The following is a 26,490-nucleotide window of genomic DNA, read 5'->3' on the forward strand; positions in this document are numbered from 1 at the left end:
TGGACCAATCAGCATGCCTATGTAAGAATTACCAGGGTACCTTTTTTTATATACATGTGTCATGTTCCACGGCAGAACCCTTAACATTGACCGACATCATCTATGCCAAATCCTAATTCTCATGCTACCGTGCCAATGGAAAACCATGCCAGCCACGTCTCCGCCCCAAGGCATGCCAACCATGCCAGCCGCACCACCGTACCAATGGCAAACCATGCCAGCCACGTCTCCGCGCCAAGGCATGCCAACCATGACAGCCGCACCACCGTGCCAATGGCAAACCATGCCAGCCACGTCTTCGCGCCAAAGCATGCCAACCATGACAGCCGCACAACCGTGCTAGTGGCCAACCATACCAGCCACGTCTCCGTGCCAATGACAAACCATGCCAACCGCACCACCGTGCCAATGGAAAACCATGCCAGCCACGTCTCTGTGCCAAGGCATGCCAGACATGCCAGCCGCACCACCGTACCAATGGCAAACCATGCCAGCCACGTCTCCACGCCAAGGCATGCCAACCATGCCAGCCACAGCACTGTGCCAATGGAAAACCATGCCAGCCACGTCTTTGCGCCAAGGCATGCCAACCATGCCAGCCGCACCACTGTGCCAATGGAAAACCATGCCAGCCACGTCTCCGAGCCAAGGCATGCCGACCATGCCAGCCGCATCTCTGCACCACATGCGCCAATGGATTTCTGATAGGGTATATAATACATCCTATTTATTATCTATTGTTTATGCTTTCTCTGCTATTTTTCTTGTAAATTATGTATTTTACGCATGTTTTTGAGTTATTAGGTATTTTGGAGTCGCACGGAGGAAAAGAAGAAGAAATCACCCAGTTTATGAGAAATGAGCAATATTGTCATTTCATAGGCGACTCATTTAATGAAGAATTTTCTAGACTCATCTAGACTCATGGGTTTGAATAATTGGGCTTGGATTTGGAAAGAGAATATGGAAGATTTGAGAAATACATGGATTTGGAAGTTGAGCTACAAAGGGAAAGTGGTGTTATTATGGAATGAGGATTCTATTTCTAAGAGGATTGCTAGGAAATTGAAGCCTATAAATAGAGAAGTTCTCTAAACACTTTTTACACACCTTTTACACACACAACACTTCTCTTTTCTTTATTCTTTGTGTGAACTCCTTAGCATGAGTAGCTAATTTTATTGATTAAGGATGAATTCCTAGTTCTTGACATGTTTTGAGTTTTGTTTTAAATCTACTTTGAAGTTTTCACATGATTATCGTTTGGTTTTACTAATAGGAATGTTTATACATTCATGGTTGATTGATAGGTCGTTTAGGATGCATACTAAATTGATTTATTAATTAATCTAAAGCTAGTGAAAGTTAGGGGATAAGTAATCGTTTCTTGACTCTTTACACAAGTAGCAAACACGAGACCTTGTGGAGGGATTCCATGGAGCAATTGTGTGTGGAAACAACGTTAGCAAGTAGACCTTGAGCTAAGAGTCTAACTACTAATATAAACCTAATAAATTCATAAATATTAATGTGTTTAACTAAATTACATCTTGAGTGAGCTACTACTAGGTGGTTTGGTGAATAGAATCCGGTAGTCGAGAAATTTCGTATCCGGTGATACCAGGGATTTGGGGGTTTAGCACTGAGCTAGATGCTTTACCTACGGTTGGTGATAATATGTGACTAATAAAAAAATGGAAAAGAACATAACTTGAATCATTGTTTTGCAACGAAGAAGGATTCCTTAGTCTTGTCTCTCTTATTGATTTTCTTTTATATTTTAATTGCTTTGTTTATTTATTTTTCTTTATAAAATCTAAAACCAAAACCCCCCTTTGTGACATCATAAGACAACTAAAACTTCTTGCTCCTCGTGAGAACGATCCTTACTATCGCTATATTACTTGTTAATTAGTGAGAAAAATATTAATTAATTTGTTGTGGTTACGACATGCATCAAATTTTGGCGCCGCTGCCGGGGAGCAGCGGACGATTTTTAGTTGTTTGTATTTTATTTTATTGCTTTATTCTGGCTTTGTTAGATTTTATATCGTATCTAACTTAGTTTTTGAGAATTTTATTTCAGGTACCAGTTTTCCATGTATGGTGGACAAGAGCACGCATATTACAACAATCAATACGGTTTTCAACCTCAACATTGTGGCAACTTCCTACCATCTTTAGGATGCAATCAAAACCAATCTTTTGTCTATGATCAATTTCCTACAAAATCTTATGGATATTCTCATACATACCAACAACCTTGTAGTAGGTATGTAAGTCAAGCACCAAGGTGGGATAAGTCTACTTCTAATTGGCTTCATTCGAGTTGTATGAAGATTATGAAAGAATTGCAAGATATGCGACAAATACTAGACCAACTTGACCGTGATAAAAAGAACGTCACACAAACCAATTTCTGCAACACTTTTTCTTATCCGACTCTGGATCGTAGTTATGATCATTCACCCATTCAAAGGGAAGAGTCCTGGGAAAGAGAACCTATTGTAGCCAACGGTGGTAAGCGTGTGAACGTCAAGAAACTTGCACAGAAATTATACAAGTTGGAAGATGATGGAACCTCGGAAGAGCTTGTCGCAGAAATTAGTAGGACCATTCATATGGAACTTAAACGACGTCTGGATAAAGGTTATGAAACCGATGAAGATTCTTATTATGGTGATTCTGAAAGTGAAGATGGTTGTGTTGAAAAGGACCAACCTTTGGAGACTTTTGATGACGCTAGTGTAGCTTACTCGAGCCTTGATCTTAATAATGATCAATTACCTATTCAAAAGGTAGAGCTTGAGGAAGATGCAATTAGTGCTTTTAAAAAATTCCTTAGGGAAATAAATGAGTCCGCGGTAGTGTATGAGCGTTGCAACAAGGATAAAGTTATTCCAACTCCGGATCATAATAACGATCCTTCACCTACTCAAAAGGAGGAGATTGGGTGTGACTTACCTATTGTTATAAACGGTGTAACACCCTCACAAGATCTTACAATTTACACCGATGAAAATCATTTTAGTGAATGGACCGATTCCAATGATGAGAATGTTGAAGAGATGATTCTAGAGGATGAAACCAAATTCATTGATTTTGTGGAAGACCCAATTGAACTTGCAAATGATTTTAATGATGCCGAGACTTTGGTTAAGGTAAAAAACGACGAAGAATGGTTGCAAGGTTTGATAGAGAACCACGATATACAAGAGGTAAGTAATTCACTTGAATTTTTTAAGGATGAAGGGGATTCCGTAATACAAGAAATTGTGCGAGGTTTGTCTAACCCTTTGCATATTGATTCTTCTCCTCTACCTCTTATTGATTTCAATGTATGTGCTTCAAAAGTATTTTTGGATGATTTTGTTTCTAGATATCCACCATTGGAAACACTTGATGCTAACACTATGCAGGTTTTCCAGGAGAAATACATGGAAGTTCCCAAATTCTATGTTCTTTATACACTTCCGAGTGTGGATAAGAATAAGTGTGGGGGAAGTTTCTATCGAGCGATAATTTCACTATTGTTTTCTTGTGCTAACATTTGTATGGAGTTATTGTTTGCAAAACAGGTAATGTGGGTGGATCCCAAAATTTTCAGATTGTTAGTATATGGGGAGTGAATCTTACAAGAAACCAAGTCAGGCCGTCGACTTTAAAACAAGCGCTAAATGGGAGGCAACCCATAGGTTTTGTATTTCTTATCCTATTACTTTTACTTTTTATTTTATTTTTGTTTTGTTTATTTATTTTTTCTTGTTCCATATCATACTAGGATTTCCCACCTTGACTTTACTTGGACGATTCAATTACATTGAGGACAATGTAAGGTTTAAGTGTGGGGGAGTGGTTAAGCATATTTTAAAAAAAAATTGCATACAACCTCCAACTTTTAGAGATTTTAGAGTCACTAGCATACTTCTAGGTATGTTTACATAGAGAATTCTGACCGACATAACCGAACTTGGAAGTGTTAGGGAACTACTTTCGGATTTCTTGCTTGTTAGAGTGTTAAATAATGGATTTAATCATGCCGGTGATGCAGATTAGGAGCAGGGAGAAATGCATTATTAGAGTTGCTGATCAATCATTAGTGGAGACTACCCTATTTATGTCATGCGAGGCACCGACCAGATTTATTTATAAATAACTAAAGAGCTTTCTTTTGAGTGTGTGTCACTGTACGTTAATTCCGGGTAAAATGGTGAGCTACCCAACCTCCCACCAATAGAAGCACTACTCTTTGATCTCTTAAGTGCTAATTTTGTCAATCATGAGGGTGACGTCCATAGATGAAATCCTCCTGCTTGTAGTTCGATTTGCAGTTAGCACCATTCTCTCTCTCGACAACAAAGGATCCATAGAAACACCATCATCATCAACAAGGGAGCGACATCAAAATCTACAAGGAAAGTTGAAAAAGTTCAAGGTTTACAAGCAACGGAACAAGAAAAGAGCAAATTTCATATCCAAGTAAAGCAACTAGACAATGAGCGTAATTTTATATCCAAGTTGAAGACTTATTTACAAGAGAAAAGAAAAGCAAAAGGTGAGAATTATTGAAGTTTATGATTTCGAGACGATACAAGTTGTGAAAGAATCAAGCGTTAAAGTACTTTTCCCACGGCCATGGTTTGTTTTTATTTTCACTTTGCTTTGTATTTTATTTCTCTTGTCTCTAAGAAAAAAGTAAATTGAAAAAAAAAAAAAATGAGACAAGAGAAAAATTTATCATTGATTTTATTTATTTAATAAGCCGTGGGGAAGGAAAATTTATAAGGAAGTTTCAAGCGACAAGGATTTTGAGGAAGAAAGTTACAAATTGTCAAGGAATTACGAAGTTCGAGCATTTATCATCAATAGTTGAAGCCGAAGACGACGACCAAGAAGATGAAAACGAGGAGCGAAGACGTTTCTATTGGATGCCGTGAGAGTGGTGTTATCATAATTTGCAATCGGATGTGAAGGTAAGTAAGTAATCTCATCCTCGATAATAGTGGTTGATTTCCTTTCTTAGAGATCGTCAGAAAAATGGTTTTTCAAAACGTTAAAAGATGTGGGTTTTTAAATATTTAGGAAGTTTTCCTTCCCACCATTCAACGTGTTGCAGGAATTCTCTCTTCATTCCTACCTGCACACATGTGAGAACCATAAAAGTACGTCCTTTGAGTTCAATTTCATAAAACCCTTTTTGGTGAGGCAGAAGTCGAGGCGAAATTCTTATTGATCGCTCTCAAACATGCGTTCTCTCATTATGGTGTGGTTATTTCTCACTCAACATTTAAGAATGAGAATATGTTCTTTAGTATTTCTAACTTCTTATTACTAGCATGCAGAAACTCTATGTCCTCATAACTTTTTGGATGCTTGGGACGCTGGAATGCTTTGAAGTTGTAAGTTTTAGTTTGATTTGCTCGAGGACTAGCAAAGTCTAAGTGTGGGGGAATTTGATAGGGTGTAGAATACATCCTATTTATTATCTATTGTTTATACTTTCTCTGCTATTTTTCTTGTAAATTATGTATTTTACGCATGTTTTTGAGTTATTAGGTATTTTGGAGTCGCACGGAGGAAAAGAAGAAGAAATCACCCAATTTGTGCGAAATGGGCAATATTGTTATTTCATAGGCGAATCATTTAATGAATAATTTTCTAGACTCATCTAGACTCATGGGTTTGAATAATTGGGCTTGGATTTGGAAAGAGAAGATGGAAGATTTGAGAAAGACTTGGATTTGGAAGTTGAGCTACAAAGGGAAAGTGGTGTTATTATGGAATGAGGATTCTATTTCTTAGAGGATTTCTAGGAAATTGAAGCCTGTAAATAGAGAAGTTCTCTACACACTTTTTACACACCTTTTACACACACAACACTTCTCTTTTCTTTATTCTTTGTGTGAACTCCTTAGCATGAGTAGCTAATTTTATTGATTAAGGATGAATTCCTAGTTCTTGACATGTTTTGAGTTTTGTTTTAAATCTACTTTGAAGTTTTCACATGATTATCTTTTGGTTTTACTAATAGGAATGTTTATACATTCATGGTTGATTGATAGGTCGTTTAGGATGCATACTAAATTGATTTGTTAATTAATCTAAAGCTAGTGAAAGTTAGGGGATAAGTAATCGTTTCTTGACTCTTTACACAAGTAGCAAACACGAGACCTTGTGGAGGGATTCCGTGGAGCAATTGTGTGTGGAAACAACGTTAGCAAGTAGACCTTGAGCTAAGAGTCTAACTACTAATATCAACCTAATAAATTCATAAATCTTAATGCGTTTAACTAAATTACATCTTGAGTGAGCTACTACTAAGTGGTTTGGTGAATAGAATCCGGTAGTCGAGAACTTCCGTATCCGGTGATACTAGGGATTTGGGGGTTTAGCACTGAGCTAGATGCTTTACCTACGGTTGGTGATAATCTGTGACTAATAAAAAATGGAAAAGAACATAACTTGAATCATCGTTTTGAAACGAAGAAGGATTCCTTAGTCTTGTCTCTCTTATTGATTTTCCTTTATCTTTTAATTGCTTTGTTTATTTATTTTTCTTTATAAAATCTAAAACCAAAACCCCCCTTTGTGACATTATAAGACAACTAAAATCTCTTGATCCTCGTGGGAACAATCCTTACTATCGCTATATTACTTGTTAATTAGTGATAAAAATATTAATTAATTTGTTGTGGTTACGACACGCATCAATTTCCGTGCCAGCCGCATCTCCGCGCCAAGGCATGCCAACCATGCCAACCGCGACACCGTGCCAATGGCAAACCATGCCATCCACGTTCCCATGCCAAAGCCATGTCGGCCCCGCTACATGCCGCTGGATGCCAAAACGAAAGGTTGCAACAATCAACGACCACCCTTACATCTGAGATACAGATCTTAGCCGACCAAGGTCACCAACCAACGCATGGTAACCTTTGGCCCAACGCCAAGACCCTAGTTTTGGTCGCGCCTAAACCACGCCAAGGCATGCCAACCATGCCACATGTGCCAATGGCATGCCGCGCCAGCCGCACTGCTATGCCAAAATCCTGGCTTGGCCACGCCTAATCATATCAAAGCCATGTCGGCCATGCTTTCATACCGCTGGCTACCAAGCGCAAGGTTGCAATAATCAACGACTACCCTTCCTCTCAAGATGTAAAATCTCGACCGTCGTAGGTCACCACCGAGCCGGAAACTCTCACAAGCTCAACTTGCCAAACCGCAGCAACATGCTACATGTTTTCCACAGAAACACTCGAGACATCAACACATATCACAAACTGGGGGATGCTCATTGGGTATTGGTTTGGCGGCTTACAACACGCGGCGTACACTATGCCCGTTACAATACAGTGTCATAAGGATGAGGCGGTTAGTAAATACAGGGAGTAATGGTGAAACGCTTTCCTTTATTATGGAACATCAATTCCAGGCGTTACCTGTTACCACCTCCTCCCATTTACTCATCCGTTTTCCATTTCTTACGAGACCAGGGTACGTTTCACTTCGACTTGTATAAATAGGTCTTACCTATTTCCACCAAAAGACAAGTTTTGGTCAGGAACATACAACACACAGAAAACATTTGTTAGCTTTCCCATCGGTTAGCTTTCCACCTTCTGATACAAGTCGTTGAACAACTACTCTTCTAGAATCAGCTATTCTGGTCTCAACACTCTCTTCGCTTCCCTCCCCAAAACCAACCCTTCTCCTTCACTTTGTGACCGAAGCAAGTCTGGAACGGCCATTTCTTGGTTTAGGACGGATTTGTACAGATTCATCTCTCGAATATAAAGTACTCCCTTGTAGTACATTGTTTAGGGTTTAGACTCGTTTCTCACCCACAACACACAAAATTACTGAAACCAGCAGAAACTATTTTAACCCTCAAACAATTGGAGACTACAGTGGGATATTGATCTTTCGGTTAGAATGTGAACTTTCAATCCTCGATCTCATATTTCGACCCAGACGTCAGGACGGTAGCATCAAACGATCCGCTTAGGGATCGATGACTCAGCTACCATAAGGCCCGGTTACTAGTCATGACACGACAAGGGATGACTGGGGACTTTCCACAGTCATGGCGGTGCTTCCCACAAAACTCGGTCTTACACCCGGGAGATTCCTTTTCATCAGGAGATCCAAAAAACCGAGTAAGTCTTGCTAGACAAAATACATGGTCTACTACTTCAAATCTTCACAGGGGAGATAAAAAACCGATAGCCATATTTTTCCCGTGTTTCATGCTTTCTTCTATCGTACAACATTCACAATTCCATGACTTCCCTGGGGTACTTATGCGACTTATGTTCATAACCAAAAATATTATTATTCTAAAACAGTTCATTCCAAATAATAATCCAAAACCCTCAGGCGTAATACTTGTCTATCAACCCAAAAATTCAGAAAATCAAAACCATAAACTAGGCGTTTCATTTGCCTTTCAAATAAAAAACCTAAAATAAGAAGTTCAGAAGACAGAAATGCATTCAAGGAAAGTTTTTCAACAACGTATTGCTCTTCTTAGGGAAAGCCTCCTTCGTGCTTTGGAGAGTCTCCCATTTCAACTTCAGCTTCCTAGACAACTTTTCGACTTCCTCTTCCTGTTGTTTGACCGTATCCTCAGAAGGACCTTCGACTGTTTCGGCCAGCAACTTTTCAACCTTAGAGAAACCTTCAACGAACCAAGGAGCATTGAACTCGAAATTTATGCACATGTCACGATGGAACCTCCATCTTGAGATTACATCCTCAGAAACGGTACAACCAGTCACGTTGTACATGTCTTCAATTGAAGACAAGGCTTCCTCCACACGCTTAACCAACGCAAATCGACTAGTAATTCTCTTGGTCGTGGCGATATGTCCGTAGCTTTCCCATATCATAGTGTATAGTGCCGCATGCTTGGCTGGCACGCTAAATCCCCGATCAACACATGATCTGGATGAGAAACCAGATATGGAGGATTGAAGGTGGCGTCCGCAACTGCATCAGCGACCGACAAGGGATTCTTAACGACAATTGCGCCAGCATTCACGGGAGTGATCTTCATTGTATGAGTCGCAACAAACACTTTCATCTTGATCAACCTCTGTTTCAAGGTCACCAGGTGCGGCTGCCACGGTTGGAGACAAAGTTGTACCTCCACCAGTCGTCGTCTCAGGTTCATCTTCAGAAACGGCTTCCCCCTATGATATCACGGATTAAATACTTTCCCAAAAAGAAGAGAGAAATAAGGAAGAAGGAAAAACATGTAGAAGACTCACTGATTCGCTTTCAGACCGACCAGAAGAAGATTCAGCACTACTATTGGAAGAACTATTCTCGTCGTCACTAGACTCCGAACTTTCTTCCTTCTTGGGTTCCTTTCACCACGGACAGGTTCAACATCACCACTTCCCGTCTCAAGAAACGTTGTTTTCTGACTACTTTCAAGTTTGTAAAGGCGTTCACGCTGCTGAGACCCTGGGCAAGGCAGAAAGATAGACACTTAGAAAAGAGACGAGGATATACGCAATCTAACTAAAATCAAGAAAAAAAATCACACATACCCGCATATTAGACGAAATAAAAGTCGGAAGAGCCGTCGAATCTGACTGGGAACCTTCTGCACGACTTTTAGACCTTCGCTCCTTCACTTGGGGACTGTCCGTATCCGGGCTAACGGATTTTCGCTTGGTCGAAGAAGGATCCCTCAGCAGTGGGTGCTCCGCTAAAACCGCAGGAGAAGGCTTACCGCGACGGTTTTCTACCACATCATTCACGAACCGTGGATAGCGAGAAACTCATCCTTCCAGAATATGTTATATTTGGAGGTCGTTGATGGATTTCGTTCCGTGAGAAGAAAATAGAGACTTTTACCCGACACAAGAGCACTAGCATCGAGAACAGTTGGCAACGAGTCTTCTGGAACAACCGGCTGACGAACGAGTGGGACCCCTTGGTCGAAACCCATATGCCGAGCCGCCCTATCAATATTATAAGGGACTGCCCTGCAAGATCCTCGAAAGAAGGAGGACACATGAACAGGCGTGCAGCTTCGTATGAACACCATCTCTCCAACACATATATCCTCTTTATCGGAAGACAAAGACATGTTCGGAGCAGGAGCAAAGGTATTGATATGATCTATGGACGCATGCACCGGAACCCATGGACGAAAATTGACCGCGTACGAGTTGTCAAGGAATCCAACCAGGTTTGAACCAGTCCTTGGGCGCCTACTCGCCCATCGGAGTATTCTAGAGCCACCCCAAGACTCGGGAAGTAAGGCCAACGGTTTTGGAGCATCCCTCTCGAAGTGCTCCAACAGCCACGCTTGGAGAAAGGCGGCATGAATATACGAGTCCACTTTCATGTATCCATTTGAAGCGTACATGTCCGCAACCAGATGATCCAAATGTGTGTACAGGGAACCAAGAAACAAGCCTCTAATGGGGAGAATGACACCTTTTGATAATTTTATATGGCAAACTTGATAAGTTACTGTCTTATCTCCTTCTTACCAGAGCCGTCGTCGAAAATATCTCTGGATAACCAAAGAGCCAAGAACGCCGCAAGATGAAGCGTACTATTCTTCTGATTTGGCTCCAACTCATCAGGAAACCATTGAGACACCCACCATCCATAGAAGCACCTCGTCTCGTTTTATTTCCGTACGAACCCTTTTGATTTTGCAATCAGAGCGGTGCACATTTCTTATTCATCTGCAGACAACTTAACATCGAGGTTTCCTACTACCGGAAGGTTGAGCAAGACGGACATGCTCTTTAAGGAGATAGTCATTTCACCCCACCTGCATATGTCCGTGTGAGTGTCTGGACACCATATGGAAATGAAAGCAACCCATCCTGGAATATCTTTTCTAATTTGAAGCACTGCAGAAGTCGCGACAGCATCAATAATTTGCGCCTTGGTCAAACTGGATTTTATACAGTCCTGGCTCATCATAAATCACATCCATTTCTCAAAAGGACGCAACAGACTCACACATATTTTAAATTCAATAGGAGAAGCAGAATACTCTTTCCTCTGAAGACAAAACCTTGTTACACATCCTGGACGGACCGACCGGGCCTCTCCTTCACTTTCCGAACCAGTCAGAAGAATCGACACATACTTGGGATGATTTCTCCTAGCTGTGGCGGATGTTGTAAAGAACTCATCATCTACGTTTGGCTTGGAATTGCCAACGTCTTTCGGTATGGCATGACTTTTCTCAAGTGACATCCTAACGAAAAAAATTTCACGCTGCTTTCACCTTCGAAATAACTACAATGGAACAATACGAAGAAAAATTACTACGGAAAGTGCATGGAAATTATTTTATCAGACACAGGGATCCATTCTGGACACAAGCCAATTTGTTGCAAAGTCATAACACGCATAGGCAAAGAAATGGGGACTGACAGACCCTGCGTCACCACCTCATGACAAGGCCTTACCCTGCAAGGGGAAGTTCGCGCCGGGCCGAGAAGGTGCGCCCACCAAGGAAACCATACACACGGCTACACCAAGTAAAGGTAGGAAACCCTAGAAGCTAGGTTTTCACGGGGAAGGAATGGGCGACAGTTACCTGCCGATGCATGCCTACTTTGCGTAATAATTGACGCGGCCAACATTACTATGGTATTCATGCCGAAATGTTGCTACAAATTCATGGAAATTATATCTACGGCTAGGATTCATACCAACATAGAAGAACAATATTTCTACAAGTTCATGAAAAGGTACGCCTATGGCTGGGGTTTGTACCAACACAAGAAAACAAGAAAAACAAGTTAAAGAGGAAATGCTGGAAGACATACCTGGGATACGCTTGCTCACTTTATTACTACCGCGCGTCCAAAACGAAAGAACAAAGGTGTGAAATAAATGGAGAGGTCGGCCCATTTTATTGGCTTGACACTTTGGAGTTTGAATAAGGAAAGGACTTCCTATTTGAGTCAAGTAAGTAAAAGAGGCAATCGGGCCCCAAAGACAAGCCACCACCTTGCCAAGCCGTCCACACCATGCCTTGCCTCGCCAAAAACGCGCCATGCCTTGCCCCACCATGCCAAGCCGTCCGCGCCATGCCTTTCCTCGCCAATCCGCGTCATGCCTTGCCCCACCATGCCTTGCCACATCAAGCCGCCGCCCAAGCCCATTCCAACAACTCGCCAAGAAAGCACCTCAGTTTTCCGTAGCCCAGCCAAGATGACGCGTAACCAGGCCAAGCCGACGGTATACATCTCACCACTTCACGGTCTACACCACAAGTAGAATCTATGCAAGGCCACCAAACACTAGAATCAAACACTCTTCTTACCTATCGAAAAAGGTTAGCCGGGTCCTCTTGACCATCTTCCCACGCCTTGTCATTTCGATTTTTTTCCTCGCCTATCACCATCCTATGCTTACCTCGCAACACTGCTCTTGTTCCGAACTAAGCAGGGGACTTAAAGTTGATGGTGGTTTTTAGCTTTGGGTTAAAATCGTAAAACCGCACGTATGACATGACGTCACTGTGACCACTAACGCATTTATTGGACCAATCAGCATGCCTACGTAAGAATTACCAGGGTACCTTTTTTTATATACATGTGTCATGTTCCATGGCAGAACCCTTAACATTGACCAACATCATCAATGCCAAACCCTAATTATCATGCTACCGCGCCAATGGAAAACCATGCCAGCCACGTCTCCGCGCCAAGGCATGCCAACCATGCCATCCGCACCACCATGCCAATGGAAAACCATGCCAGCCACATCTCCGCGCCAAGGCATGCCAACCATGCCATCCGCACAGCCGTGCCAATGGAAAACTATGCCAGCCACGTCTCCGTGCCAAGGTATGCCAACCGCACCACCGTGCTAATGGAAAACCATTCCATCCACGTCTCCGCGCCAAGGCATGGCAACCATGCCAGCCGCACCACCGTGCCAATGGCAAACCATGCCGGTCACGTCTCCGCGCCAAGGCATGCCAACCATGCCAGACGCACCACCATGCCAATGGAAAACCGTGCCAGCCACGTCTCCACGCCAAGAAATGCCAACCATGCCAAACGCACCACCATGCCACCCACGTCTCCGCGCCAAGGCATGCCAACCATGCCAGTCGCACCACAGGCGTCAATGGCATGCCGTGCCAGCCGCATCTCCGCTCCAAGGCATGCCAACCATGCCAGCCGCGACACCGTGCCAATGGAAAACCATGCCATCCACGTTCCCATGCCAAAGCCATGCCGGCCCCGCTACATGCCGCTGGATGCCAAAACGAAGGGTTGCAACAATCAACGACCACCCTTCCATCTGAGACGCAAATCTTAGCCATCCGAGGTCACCAACCAACGCATGGTAACCTTTGGCCGCGCCTAAATCGCGCCAAGGCATGCCGACCATGCCACATGTGTCAATGGCATGCCTTTCCAGCCACCTTGCCGCGCCTAAACCATGCCATGCCGGCCTTTCCTTTACGGCTGCCAAAACGAAGGGTTGCAACAATCAACGACCACCCTTCCATCTGAGACGCAGATCTTAGCCGTCCAAGGTCACCAACCAATGCATAGTAACCTTTGGCCCAACGCCAGAACCCTAGTTTTGGCCGTGCCTAAACCGCGCCAAGGCATGCCGACCATGCCACATGTGCCAATGGCATGGCATGCCATGCCAGCCACCTTGTCGTGCCTAAACCATGCCATGCCGGCCTTTCCTTTACGGCTGCCAAAACGAAGGGTTGCAACAATCAACTGCTACCCTTCCATCTGAGACGCAGATCTTAGCCGTCCAAGGTCACCAACCAACGCATGGTAACCATTGGCCCAACGCAAAAACCCTAGTTTTGGCCGCGCCTAAACCGCGCCAAGGAATGCTGACCATGCCACATGTGCCAATGGCATGCCGTGCCAGCTACCTTGCCGCTCCTAAACCATGCCATGCCGGCCTTTCCTTTACGGCTTCCAAAATGAAGGGTTGCAACAATCAACGACCACCCTTCCATCTGAGACGCAGATCTTAGCCGTCCAAGGTCACCAACCAACGCATGGTAACCTTTGGCCCAACGCCAAAACTGCACCAAGGCATGCCGACCATGCCACATGTGCCAATGGCATGCCATGCCAGCCACCTTGCCGCTCCTAAACCATGCCATGCTGACCTTTCATTTACGGCTGCCAAAACAAAGAGTTGCAACAATCAACGACCACCCTTCCATCTGAGACGCAGATCTTAGCCGTCCAAGGTCACCAACCAACGCATGGTAACCTTTGGCCCAACTCCAAAACCCTAGTTTTGGACGCGCCTAAACCGCGCCAAGGCATGCCGACCATGCCACATGTTCCAATGGCATGCCGTGCCATCCACCTTGCCGCGCCTAAACCATGCCATGCCGGCCTTTCCTTTACGGCTGCCAAAATGAAGGGTTGCAATAATCAACGACCACATTTGCATCTGAGACGCAGATATTAGCCGTCCAAGGTCACCAACCAACGCATGGTAACCTTTGGCCCAACGCCCAAACCCTAGTTTTGGCCGAGCCTAAATCGCGCCAAGGCATGCCGACCATGCCACATGTGCCAATGGCATGCTATGCCAGCCACCTTGTTGCGCCTAAACCATGCCATGCCGGCCTTTCCTTTACGGCTTCCAAAATGAAGGATTGCAACAATCAACGACCACCATTCCATCTGAGATACAGATCTTAGTCGTCCAAGGTCACTAACCAACGCATGGTAACCTTTGGCCCAACGCCAAAACCCTAGTTTTTGCCGCGCCTAAACTACGCCAAGGAATGCTAACCATGCCACATGTTCCAATGGCATGCCGCGCCAGCCACACATCCGCGCCAAGGCATGCCAACCATGCCAGCGGCACTGCTATGCCAAAACCCTGTCTTGGCCACGCCTAATCATATCAAAGCCATGTCGGCCATGCTTTCATAACGCTGGCTAGCAAGCGAAGGGTTGCAATAATCAATGACTACCCTTCCTCTCAAGATGCAAAATCTCGACCGTCGAAGGTCACCACCGAATCGGCAACTCTCCCAAGATCAACTTGCCAAACAGCAGCAACATGCTACATATTTTCCACAGAAACACTCGAGACATCAACACAAATCACAAACCGGGGGATGCTCATTGGGTATTGGTTTGGCGGCTTACAACGTGCGGCATACACCACGCCCGTTACAAGACAGTGTCATAAGGATGAGGTGGTTAGTAAATATAGGGAGTAATGGTGCAACGCTTTCCTTCATTATGGAACATCAATTCCAGGCGTTACTGGTTACCACCTCCTCCCATTTACTCATCCGTTTTCCATTTCTTACTAGACCAGAGTACGTTTCACTTCAACTTGTATAAATAGGTCTTACCTATTTCCACCAAAGGACAAGTTTTGGTCAGGAACATACAACACTCAGAAAATATTTGTTAGCTTTCCCATCTGTTAGCTTTCCACCTTCTGATACAAGTCGTTGAACAACTACTCTTCCAGAATCAGCTATTCTGGTCTCAACACTCTCTTCGCTTCCCTCCCCAAAACCAACCCTTCTCATTCACTTTGTGACCGAAGCAAGTCTGGAACGGCCATTTCTTGGTTTAGGCCGGATTTGTACAGTTTGATCTCTCGAATCTAAAGTACTCCCTTGTAGTACATTGTTTAGGGTTTAGACTCATTTCTCACCCACAACACACAAAATTACCGAAACCAGCAGATAATGTTTTCACTATCAAACAACTAGGATGTTCTTCGGGAATATAAGTCCGGGTTATCAATTGGTTCCTGTTCACCTTGATTTATGAAAAGACGGAACAAAACTCGTAGGTATATCTGTGGGAGACGGATTTATCTATTACTGTAGACTTTTCTGTGTAATACAGATTTATTTATTAAAGTCTTCGACTTTGGGTCGTAGCAACTCTTAGTTGTGGTTGAGATCAGCTAATGGAATCAAGTGTGTAGTATCCTGCTGGGATCAGAGATGTAGGGAGCGCAATTGTACCTTGGATCAGTGTGCGATTGATTGGGGTTCAACTACAGTCCAGACCGAAGTTAGTTTGTAATAGGCTAGTGTCTGTAGCGGCTTAATACAGTGCGTGTTCAATCTGGACTAGGTCCCGGGGGTTTTCTGCATTTGCGGTTTCCTCGTTAACAAAATTCTGGTGTCTGTGTTATTTCAGTTTCCGCATTATATTGTTTTATCTTTATAATTTAAATAATACAGGTTGTGCGTTAGATCATCAATTAGAGTAATCCAACCTTTGGTGGTTGATTGTCATTGATTGATCCTTGGATATTGGTCTTTGGTACCATCCAAGTTATTCCCTGTATTTGATTAGTACTCGCAGTTTCTGTTTGAGGAAATCAAATCAAAAGAGAGATATAAACTCGTTAATGTACTTTTAATTGATTGAGTCTTGTTGATTCTCTTAAAATTATATTCGAGTTTGTCCATACAGATTTCTAAGCAAAATACTGGGTGGTGCTGTTAGACCCCCGCTTTTTCATAATGAGTTATATATCTATCATAGAGACCATCATATAAGTGAAGAAAATTATTAGTCATTTAAGAATTTTTATTGATTTGAAAGATTTATCTTCCGAGACGTACTTTGTGTCCTAAATCGTCTCGAGATTTTTGGGAGAAGTTTTAGAAAATTATTTAACATTCTAGTATGCATAATAGCGGTGGAATCTCGAAATCCTAGATTTTCACCCTATTTGAATACAAAATCACCATATCAATCTTTTGGTCTATTTTAGCAATTTGTGTTTAGTATTTTTCGTTTTCTTAGTATTTTCTTAAACCAAATTTTTAAAAATTCCGAGAATTGAATCCCATACTTACCACTGAAAAACTACATCAGTTTACAAAAATATGATGAGGAAATTGTGGGTTACACTCGAGTGATAAGAGTAGATAAGAGGCCCTAAATCGAGGACAAAGATACAACTCTCGAATACCTGGTTCGTATTGTTTGTTAATTATGTTTTTTTTAACGGTTTTAACATGATTTGTTGAAAGTTTGTTATTTAAAATGGAAACAGAGAAGATGACCGAAGCAATGCTAGATATCAGGGAAGGAGAAAATGTTGAGGCCAATGAAAAATTGATTAATAAATTTAAAAATCTAGAAGATGTAGATGCAGGTGCAAAGTTTGGGAACCGGTGGTGGATAATACAAAGTAAAAGAGGAAGAAAAACCATTCCAAAAAGGAAGTGTCAAGGTGAATCGAGCAGCGCCCAACCTGCTAAATGAGTACGAGGTGGTACGGATGTTGATGAATGAACGGTTTCTTTGTTTTCCGAACTTATGTCCTTAACTATGGATAATTATGAAGTCAAAAATTATGTCTAAACTTATTATCAAATTATGCTTGGTTATATTCTCTAGTTCATGAATAATTGAATCTGGTATGTTTTGAAAATTGTTTGTGTTTGCCTAAGATGCGTCAAAAGAACCAACTGCAATGCGTGTGTAAAAAATGTATGATTCTGGCAGTTTTTTCAGTCAGAAATGGTTTACATTTGCATACATACGACTCTTCCATTACTCCAAGGGCACAATTTCATAATCGGGTTTTAGGGGTGCACCACATAGACTTTTTTTGAGAATTTCATCACTGGTTTTGTAAGTGTGCAGAATCGACTTATATGGATATTTTTAAAGATCGATTCTGGAAAAAAAATAATAATAATTTGACAACCTTCAGAATCGGTCTATGTGGGTGAAAATGCGGGGGTCTAACAAACACACCCAACAATTCGTTTGGAAATCTGAGAGGACTTAGTCCAATACACTTTCTAGAGAATCAACTAGATAGTCAGACTCAATCTAGAATAAAGTATATCAAAGAGTTTAATATCTCTAACTCTTAATGCAATCCGTAATTAGCAAATATAAATATGCGACCCCGATTGAATAAGAGGAGTAACTTGAATGGTACCAAAGACCAATGTTCAAATGTCAATCAATGTAAATCAACAACCCAAGGTTGGATATTATAATTTATTGATCTTAACGCACAACCTGTGATATTTCAATTATACAACAAAATATAATGCAGAAAAGAAATAGAACAGACACCGGAATTTTGTTAACGGGGAAACCGCAAATGAAGAAAAACCCGAGACCTAGTGATAGACACATTTTTGTGTCTGGTATAATCTCAATTGTATATATTGTTAGTGCTCGATTTTGTATTTATTTTTGCTTTTTATGTCTTTGTAGGTGTTTTCGGAAAAATAAGATTTTGCGGCGATATTGGCTCGAAAAGTGTTTTTTGCGTTCATGGGAGGACATTTGCTATTCGGACCCTCACTTTGGATAAGGGGTAACCTAATTACTAAGGGGAATCCCATTTCCAGGCATATGCTAATCGCACCCCTACTATGGATAAGGGGCAACCATCTTCAACATTCAAAAATCAGGTTTTGGCGGGAAAAAAGTGTAGTTAAAGAGAAGTTTTGGCAATCGTGATTTGGAGGAGTTTGAGGTCGATTAAACCTCTGATTTTCATAGGATATACTCCTTATGGGTCTAGGGATCTGATATGGGTGTTTAAATCGATTAGATTGGGCTCAAACGACGGATTTTTCTCACAACAAGAAAATATGGAAAGTCACATGTGTGACCTGTTTTAGGGAATTTTAGAGTGATTAAAACGCTGTAAACCTTCCCAAAGATTTGTATCTATCTAAGGAAGAGTTTAGAATAAAAAGGAAAGCTCAGAAACGCGTAGAAATCCTAAAACAAGAAATTGTCGCAACTTGGCCGTGAAGAGAAGGAAAGATATTTTGGAAGATTTGGGAGAGATTTAATCGGTATTTTTGATATAAATAGATGTCTTGGGTCATATAGAAGAGCTGTCGAGAGTTTGGGAACCTAAGGAGACCCAGAAAAAAGAAGAAATCCGAGCTTTACCAAACTCTGTTTCTGCTGCTGCTGCTGCTGTTGAAGAAGAAAAACAGCTGAAGAACATTGACCCTCGGTAGACAGTCGCAGAAAAGTGTCACTGTTTAACAGCTGAAGAACATTAAGTTGTTCAGGGCAGTCTTATTCTAGGGTTTTAAAATCAGCGACAAAGCAACAGTTTTTCTGTAACAGTTCCATTGTAACAGCTGTTTTGCAACACCAATACACTGTTGCAAACAGTCTGTGTTATTACTTTTCACTATTTTAATCATCTTTTGAGCAACAAACACATATTTTGAGATCATGATTAATATGAGGAGCTAAACCCCAACACTAGGATGACGGAGGAAGCCATATTTCATACGTGTGGTAATTATATTTAATTCTTTATATGACTTTTTGCATTAATTTAATCGTTTTATGATTTTTCTTAATTAGTTGTGAAGTCGTATGATGATGTATGCTTGGTCCAAGTGCTTTTGATGCATCATGCTAGTGATTTACAGTTAATCTTTTTAAAATCTACCCTGGCAAAGAATTAGATTCAATAAACAAGAGCTATAATTGTCTAAGAATTGATTTTTGAACCACATGGTATGGGGTTTGGTGGAATCATGAGTCTCAGTAATCTCTCGACATTGTGACAAACCTTGTGTATATATTTTCTTTATTTTTAATGTTTTCTATTATTAAGTCTGAAATGAGTCTACACAAGTCCGAGTTGAACGAGCTTTATTTACCACTTAACCCTTCCTTAGGGTTTAAAAATAAAAATGTCCAAGTCCAAAAATAAAAATGTCCAAAAGGGAAAAGAAAAATTACAAAAATAAAACCCTATTTACAGTTTCTAAAAATAAAACAAAATAACTATATACAAAATCTTCTTCTTCACTCCTTTCAGATTCCTCTTTTCTTTCCTTCTTTGGCGATGCTTTCCTTTTATAGTACTTTTCTTTTCCTTTGATGTAGGGTTTAGACTCGTTTCTCACCCACAACACATAAAATTACCGAAACCAGCAGAAACTGTTTTCACCCTCAAACAACTAGGATGTTCTTCGGGAATATAAGTCCGGGTTATCAATTGGTTCCTGCTCACCTTGATTTATCAAAAGACGGAACAAAACTCGTAGATATATTTGTGGGAGACGGATTTATCTATTGCTGTAGACTTTTCTGTGTGATACAGATTTGTTTATTAAAGTCTTCGACTTTGGGTCGTAGCAACTCTTAGTTGTGGGTGAGATCATCTAAGGGAATCAAGTGTGTAGTATCATGCTTGGATCAGAGACGTAAGGAGCGTAATTGTACCTTGGATCAGTGTGAGATTGATTAGGGTTCAACTACAGTCCAGACCGAAGTTAGTTTGTAATAGGCTAGTGTATGTAGCGGCTTAATACAATGTGTGTTCAATCTGGACTAGGTCCTGGGGTTTTTCTGCATTTGCGGTTTCCTCGTTAACAAAATTCTGGTGTCTGTGTTATTTCTGTTTCCGCATTATATTGTTTTATCTTTATAATTGAAATATCACAGGTTGTGTGTTAGGTTCAATCAATTAGAATATCCAACCTTTGGTTGTTGATTTGAATTGATTGACACTTGGATATTGGTCTTTGGTACCATCCAAGTTATCTCTCTAGTATTTGATAAAGACTCGCAGATTTCTATTTGCTTGAGTATAGATCAAATCGAGAGATTGAGATATTAACTCTTTGACATACTTTTATCTAGATTGAGTCTGACTGTCTAGTTGATTCTCTAGAAAGTATATTGGAGTTTGTCCATACAGATTGCTAAGCGAAATATTGGGTGTGGTTGTTGTACCCCGCTTTTTCACCATGTTTTCAGCTAATTTGCCGTCTCTGAAAACATAAAATACTGGGATTCCAGATCTCTCTCAATACTTGCAAGTGATTTAACACTAAGGAAATCATCATTCATTTTTTTATGTTTCAGTACTGAACAAGAAGGACCGTAGTATAGTTTCAGTTGTTAATGGAGTCTCCAGTTCACACACAGTAGCAATGGATTTTAGCAAGTAGTAATGAAGAAAATCAGTTGATTATTTATAGTTGTAGATTTGGTTGTAACTTGGATCTCAAGATTTAGCTGTTTTCAATTCTTATCTCTGATAGCAGATAACACCGGACAGAGGTGGTATTTTAAGGAAACAGGGACGCGGTAAAATCGAAAAGGCATTTTATGGCTTTGTTATGCTCACCCCATCTAATTAGTTAAGGGTACTTAGTGTCAAAATTGTTATTTTAAAAAATAATCCCAAAACTAGAAGGCAGGTGAAATGAAACAAAAATCAAAATGGACTCCTCTTGACACCAACATCAAATGTGTTTCCATTTTCGTTTAATGAAACTATACGCTTGGTATAGATGGCGTGAGTTAAAAAAAACTTGTCAAACTATATATATCATCTACCATTTTTCTATAAACTCTCCATGAACCTTACAGTCATTTCCACAAACTATATATAATTATATATCATCTACCACATTTTTATAATAACCTTCGTACATGTATAACACTAACATTATGTTTAGGATAGGATGTCTAACGGATGGGAGATATTTCACCCACATCAAACCCGTGTATGCGACCAGTTTCAAAAATTCACCGGTATCCAATCCGCCAAGAAACAGATTGGGTAGCCACCCACCAAAATGAGGATAGGTTTGGATAAAATCCACGGATTTGGATATTTTTGCTCACCTCTAAGATTCTGATTTAACTCTTAGTTACAGGGCTCTCTTTTGGCTTGTATGGAGGTCTTAGGCTGTCCCCCTCCAGGCTTTGTTTTTGTTTTCTTTGATCAATAAATTATCTTCGTGTGCTCATTAGATTTCAGTCGATTTTCTTAAGATGCAGAAGAAGATTCATACCAGCCAGAGCCAGCCACCACATACAAAAGGAATTGTTTCCGTCACCACATAAATATGGGCCTTTAAAATCCAAGTCCTATAAATAATGAGTACAGGCCCAGATTACTTGTAACCACTGAAAGAAACACACATGATAAGTGCAAACAAGCAAAAATGAATTTCACCTCGAAAGAGCTTACTTGAACCCTTAAGAAAAACTTGAGCCAAATGCTGAAAAACAAACTATACATTCACCAATAGTTTACATAATCACACTTTCTGTCAGTCTATGGAAATTAGCCCTGCTGCATCACTCATCGTCGTCGTCTTCTTCTTCCTCCTCGTCAATTATATCTTCGTCATTCTCTTCTTCTTCTTCTTCCTCGTCCAGTCCTTCATCATCTACTATAAAACCTCCTAGAGTTTCATCATCTTCATCTTCGTCTAGTGTTTCATCTACTATAAAACCTCCTAGAGTTTCATCATCTTCATCTTCGTCTAGTGTTTCATCATCTTCGTCTTCTTCATTAGCATGTATTGTGTTCTTCTGGGATGAGCTTTTACTACTGCCGACATCTAGAGTTTTACCATTCTTATCCTTGGATCTTGTTTTGGTATATTTGGGTCTTTTATCCATTCTCAATTTTGATATCGAAACCTTCTCATCCTCACTCTCACCTGTCCAGTCGTCATCTTCCATGGCATTATGTTTCTTCTTTCTCCCTAGCCCTTTCCTCTTTCTAGACCTGTTTCCTTCATCATCTTCACTATCTTGTTTTTGCTCTTCAAGGAACCAGTCCAAATCCTTAATCCCTCGTATTCTATGTTTTGGATACTTGTCAAACTCATGACCCACTTTCAAGAACCCAAACTCTGCAATTCAGAAATATATAAAGTTGTTGCAATCAGTGCGACAGGCAACATGACCAAAAACAGCACAACACTTGGGTTTAGCTAAACAAGACCAGCAAACGCGAAATTGTTAAAATGCAACACCCTACAAAATGGCAATGGAGATGTTCGAAGGTAGAGCTCCTTTAGGTATAAATTACATAAAACATGCTACTTATACTTGGTTGAACAAATGCAATTAGATACATATATATATATATATATATATGTTTCTGACACAGAAGAATTCAATGCATAACAAGAAACTAAAAACTAAAACTTCTTCCCGGCCGTAAACTGAAGAGGCAAGCACTGATACAGATTAGTTCTTTACTTCGGCAAGTAAGCAAGTCATATTAGAAGCTCGTGACAAACATAAACCAACATTCAACTTTCCAAATATCAATTTGAAACAACTCATTCAAGCCTAAAATATGACAGCATTAGTCCATACAATCAATAAAACGTAAACAAGCCTCAGTTTTGATACGCAACCTCTTATCTATACTTTGCGACATAAATTTAACCACGCAACGCAAGATACTGAACATGCTTAACCAAAAAATCTTTCTAGTTGTAAAGCGAAGAGCAAACCATCGATTGACAGTAGTGATCAAATTAGAATCTGGCAAACATCCAAAATTTTCAAACACTAGCACCTCTAAACTCGTTCCGGTTCGACCCTATCTAGCATCAACCATTGACAGCATTAGTTCTTACCGGCAACGAATTCCATCTAAGCTCATAAAAATTCCTAAGTTAATCAATACCGTAATGAAGCCTATGTGCATTGAAATTAGTCAACTACTTCTACTTGTCTACTTTACGATATAAATGAATCCATTGCAATGCAAGACACTTAAAAGTCTTAATTAAAACATCTTTCAAGTTGTAAATCGAAGAGCAAACAATTGATAAACAGTAGTGTTGTAATTGAATCATATTAGAATCTTTCAAACATCATTCAAATTTCCAAACACTGGCACCTCTAAACTTCCAAATTTTGGTTCGACCCTATCTAGCATCAAACATTGACAGCATTAGTTCCTATCATCGAATTTCATTCTAAGCTGATAAAATTTCCTAAGTTAATACCATAATGAAGCCTATGTGGATTGAAATTAGATAACTGAATCCCAAATTTCATTAAAAAAAAGAAAAGAAAAAAAAGTCATACATACCTTTAACAGGGTTAATCTCTGAAGCATCAAACCCTACTTCTCCCTCACTTGGAGTACTTTCTGCCATTTCTGTATCCACTGGAATCCTTTCAGTTCTATCTATTTCCTTGAAATCTCTGTTTCCTTCCTTTTCTTCTGGTTTTCCGTCAAAACCCCCGATTTTTCTCAAAGTAAAAAAAATGGGGTTTTTACAAGAAACGCAAAAACCATCACCAACCTTCAACTCTCCTTTTTCCGAATTCCTGAAAACCCTCATCTCTTTGGTATCATTACTCAAGACCCATATTGGATTTTTCCCCAAAACTTGAAAAGAAACCCTAGATTCTCCATCTTGTTTATCGTTTTTCTGGTCAAAATTGGAGATTTCAAGTGAGATGTGTCTACGAGAAACCGTTCTATCATCAAATTGAAATCCTAATCCTCTTCCGAACTCTGTGATTGATCTCTTCTTAAGTTGAATTTTGGTGCCATCTTCACCTTCGATCTCCATTTGATTTCTTCTCTTTCCACTGTGTCTTTGAGAAAGGCGGTCAAATATTTGAATATTGCGTTTTGTACTAGAAAACCTTCGAGTTTCCACTACTTCTCTTGAAAGTTGAAACCAGAATACTGTATTTGACAGCGCCGTCACACCGCTACGTTTTGACAAAAAAGGCAATCATGAACATGACTGCACAAAACCGATCCAACCCACGCCCGCCTGAAATTATCCGTACTCGACCCAATCCATCTAGGAGCGGGTCGATTATGGATCAGAGCATCAAAATTCATCGTATGGTGGGTCGACTGTGGGTGACAGCTTCCCTCATCCGACCTAACTCACCCACCCACTTAAATATCTCTAAGTTAATCTAACCCTTAGATTACCAATCATAGATGAATCACAACCGTTGAAGTAATGATATATAATGCTTAAATCTAATCATCGCTAACTTCTTTTCACTGAAGACTGAAGAGTCTTCAATCAGTTGAACTAATTTTTTGTTGTTGTTAGTTTTATCACTTTGCATGCAGTTTGCAACTTTGCACCCACTTCTTACTTCTTTGGATTTTAATTGTCATTTGTTTACACTTGACTTGGGATCAGCTTTTTGATAAAAGCTATTACATCCAATCTGTAAGAGTCATAATTATTTGTATACAGGTAATTCTATAACTGTAATGTAATTTGCATTGTATTTTATGGTGGGTAACCCACCACCCACCCGATTCAAACCTACCGTAATGTGGGTCGGGTGAAAATCGACCCATTTTTATGTTGGGTTGGTTGCGGGTGACAACTTTTGTTATCCACCATCAGTGGGTTGGATGATGGGTGAGGCAAAAACCGACCCATGTGCAACCCATGAACTATGAGGCCACATTGAATGGGCATGTTTCTATAAAGTCGGTATCCCTTATGGCTGACCCACCTATAAAAATGACAAAAATGCTTGATGAACCGAGTAAAAGACCATGCCAAAACCACGTCTTTCACAGATTTTCAATTGATGGTGGCCTCCTGCTAACTCCATCAAGTGTGGGACCCGTCCCCATGTGAGGGGGCGGTTTTTACATGGTTCATTTACTCGGTTCGTGTAGAATCATTGTAAAAATGAATATGATCAGTATAAAATTGATAATTTCTTGCTAAGGATCAAGGCTGCCAATGAGGGGACCGAATTCTGGGAGTGTACCAAGTTTCAAATAAAACAAAACAATTTTTCATATAAAACAAAATAGCTTTAGCCTTGGACTTGATACACCCCCAGAATTCGGTCACCCCCATTAACAATCTTGCTAAGTCTAATTTAATTTCCTATTTTGATTAGGATTTATAAGTAGGAAACTAGACATTGGGAAACCATTTAGTCCTACAAAAAATATATTAGGTTAGTTTGGTCCTGTTGACCAAGTCAATACGTACCTATAAAAATGAATATGATCAGGATAAACTTGATAATTTCTTGCTATGTCGTCTAATTCAAGGCTGCTAATGGGGGTACCACTTTGTTTGGGGGTGTACTAATATACATATAGGACAAAAAAAAAACAAATTGCCTTTGGGTATGTACATCCCCAAGCAAAATGGTATCCCCATTAGCATCCTTGGTCTAGTTTAGTTTCCGATTTTGATTAGGATTTGATAAATAGGAAACTAGACATCTCACCACATCTTGTTTGGATTTGGTCACATAGATAATTTTTGCGATGTATGAGAAGTATCTATATAAGTACGTATTATAATAATTCATATTTGTGATATTATTTGATTTTACGAATTTAATCAAGTATTTGAGTATTGCAGTTTTCTATTTTCCTCGGCAAGCCGGACAATTAAATACTTTTTTTGTGCTTTTGGATGGCATAGAAAATAATTTCCTTCGTTTACGTCGTAGAAAATAGTTTCTTTTGAGTTTTGCATTTATTTAAATGATAATCAAAGTTAATATCAAGCATTTTCAGCGCCTAATCTATTATCGAAAATCACAAATTTGGTGAGTTAAATTTGCATCAATACCTATGAAAACAAGTTTATTTTTGACAAATTAACAGACTAGGAAAATGGGGAAGATGTGGCGGGCATATTTGAATGTGGGAACCACAATGTTTTCGGGCTTGGGAACCTGATGAATGTCGTACCGCTAAAAGTGGAGAATTACG

The 26,490-nt window shown here is 40.4% G+C and overlaps 1 protein-coding gene across 2 annotated transcripts; it reads right to left on the reverse strand.

Annotated features, from left to right (window-relative positions):
* Positions 1 to 21,794: 21,794 nt before the first annotated feature.
* On the reverse strand, positions 21,795 to 24,439 carry LOC113274421 (mitotic apparatus protein p62-like). Of its 2 annotated transcripts, XM_026523816.1 has the most exons (3): positions 23,848 to 24,439; positions 22,244 to 22,648; positions 21,795 to 22,189 (listed from the first exon to the last, which is right to left on the reverse strand). In XM_026523816.1, exons 1-3 carry the CDS (start codon positions 24,335 to 24,337, stop codon positions 22,086 to 22,088), a joined length of 999 nt encoding a protein of 332 aa, XP_026379601.1. In that variant the 5' UTR covers positions 24,338 to 24,439; the 3' UTR covers positions 21,795 to 22,085. The 2 variants fall into 2 exon arrangements, with proteins under 2 accessions (XP_026379601.1, XP_026379600.1); XM_026523815.1 differs by having other exon boundaries at positions 21,935 to 22,648.
* Between the last annotated feature and the right edge of the window lie 2,051 nt (positions 24,440 to 26,490).

This window comes from Papaver somniferum, chromosome 4 (assembly GCF_003573695.1).
Source record: "Papaver somniferum cultivar HN1 chromosome 4, ASM357369v1, whole genome shotgun sequence".
Lineage (NCBI taxonomy): Eukaryota > Viridiplantae > Streptophyta > Magnoliopsida > Ranunculales > Papaveraceae > Papaver > Papaver somniferum.

Excerpts from the sequence above, each read along its gene's own strand:
- LOC113274421 (XM_026523815.1), bottom strand. The coding sequence starts at position 24,337 with ATGGAGATCGAAGGTGAAGATGGCACCAAAATTCAACTTAAGAAGAGA. Across the intron at positions 22,649-23,847 it reads AGAGATTAACCCTGTTAAAG|AGTTTGGGTTCTTGAAAGTG; the intron begins GTATGTATGACT and ends TCTGAATTGCAG.